Source organism: Lucilia cuprina, unplaced genomic scaffold, assembly GCF_022045245.1.
Source record: "Lucilia cuprina isolate Lc7/37 unplaced genomic scaffold, ASM2204524v1 Scaffold_7876, whole genome shotgun sequence".
Classification (NCBI taxonomy): Eukaryota; Metazoa; Arthropoda; class Insecta; order Diptera; family Calliphoridae; genus Lucilia; species Lucilia cuprina.
Window position 1 is genome coordinate 491 of NW_025812814.1, and position 1680 is coordinate 2170.

A 1680-nucleotide genomic window follows, 5' to 3' on the forward strand; every position below is an offset into this window, starting at 1 on the left:
ATGTAGAATTAAAATATTGTATTTAAATCAAGTTTGAAATAATTATTCTGGGTATTTTTTTAATTTTTTGTTTGGTGGCTGATATTTTTAAGAAATTAATGACAACAATTTTATAAACAAATTAAAATTTTTTATTTTATATTTAAAAGAAGAGGAAATGTTATAGAAATCTTACGTCATGTTAAATAAATTTTGTATAAATTTCTAATCGAAATTTTGTTTATAATTTTACTAATATGTATTAAGTTTGGTTTTAAAATTTAAATATGGGAAATAGTTTTTGTATGTTTTGTAAAATACCTTATATGATAATAATACCAAGTGATTATAACGAGGGTCAAACTAAAAGTTTATAAATTAAAAAAAAAAAACATTTTCTAATACAACCGGTTGTTTAGTTAGAAACTTTTCGTCAGACTCCTTCAAATAGATTCTTACCTATAGGTGCTCTTTTGCCCGAAACATTGGCAGCCAATTTCTGAGCACCCACTTCTGCTTTACACACTGTATAGTTAAAGCCCGGTGAGGTGTCATTGAAAAACATTTCCGCCATTGTGGCCTCAAATTCGGTGGCATTTTCAAAATTAAATGCATCACAATCGATGTCATATTGTGATTTATCCAAAGTCGTAGCACACACTTCTTTACTATAACCCAAGTTAACGCGACACGCCTTATCCAAAGGAAAATTTAACATGGCAATGGCATTGAAAACACTAGCCATTAAATAGAAGAAGAAAAACGGTTCTATGGTCAAGTAACGGCGAAAACGCCATACTTTTTGAAAATAATTTAGTTTTTCTTCCTCATTTCTGGAGGCCTCCATAGCATTGGTGGCAGCAGACATTTTCTTAATAGATTTTTGTTAAAAAATTTCACTTTCAATTTTGTAACAAAATCAAAACATTTCTTTCTTATTTTCTTTTTCGTTTAAATTTGTTTACTTTATTATTAAAATTTCTTTAAAACTTTACTATTATATTCATTTATAGATTTTTATTAATATTTCTATTTAAATATTTCGCTTTTTTTAACGTAAATTATATTAACGCGCAGGCGTCCGGTTTTAAACTAAACTTAAACATTTGAATTAAATTTTAAAACAGTCGCCAGTCAGGTAATCTTAATCGCAAGCAGCTTCTTCTTCTTAAAAAAACTTTTGTTCTCGGTTTGTTTTCGTTTTCATCTTCTTTTTGTTGCTTTTCTCTGATTTTTTTTTTTTCAGATTGCAAATGTGTGTCTAAATATGTGTATTTGTTGGGTATTTTGCATATGACACTCGTATCGAAATATTTGTTGTTAAATTCGTGTTTTCGTTAGATATTCTGTTGTTTTATTCAAATGACAAGTTTGCTAATAAACAGAACTTAAATGAATGCAAACATTTTATACCAAACAAAACCAAAGGCAGGAATATTGATTGGACTATAAACACGACTAAATATTAGGCTATAGACTAGACTATATAATATAATAGACTAGACGATACTAGACTATAGACTAGACTAAACTAGACTACAGACTAGACTATAGACTAGACTATAGACTAAATAGAGACTAAACTACAGACTTGATTATAGACTAGACTATAGACTAGACTATAGACTAGACTATAGACTAGACTATAGACTAGACTATAGACTAGACTGTAGACTAGACTATAGACTAGACTATAGACTA

General features: G+C 28.3%; 1 protein-coding gene across 1 annotated transcript; it reads right to left on the reverse strand.

Moving 5' to 3' along the window:
• Positions 1-412: 412 nt before the first annotated feature.
• Positions 413-973, reverse strand: LOC124421250. The gene has a single exon (XM_046956125.1). It carries the CDS (start codon positions 845-847, stop codon positions 413-415), a length of 435 nt encoding a protein of 144 aa, XP_046812081.1. The 5' UTR covers positions 848-973.
• Positions 974-1680: the final 707 nt, after the last annotated feature.

Excerpts from the sequence above, each read along its gene's own strand:
- LOC124421250 (XM_046956125.1), bottom strand. The coding sequence starts at position 847 with ATGTCTGCTGCCACCAATGCTATGGAGGCCTCCAGAAATGAGGAAGAA.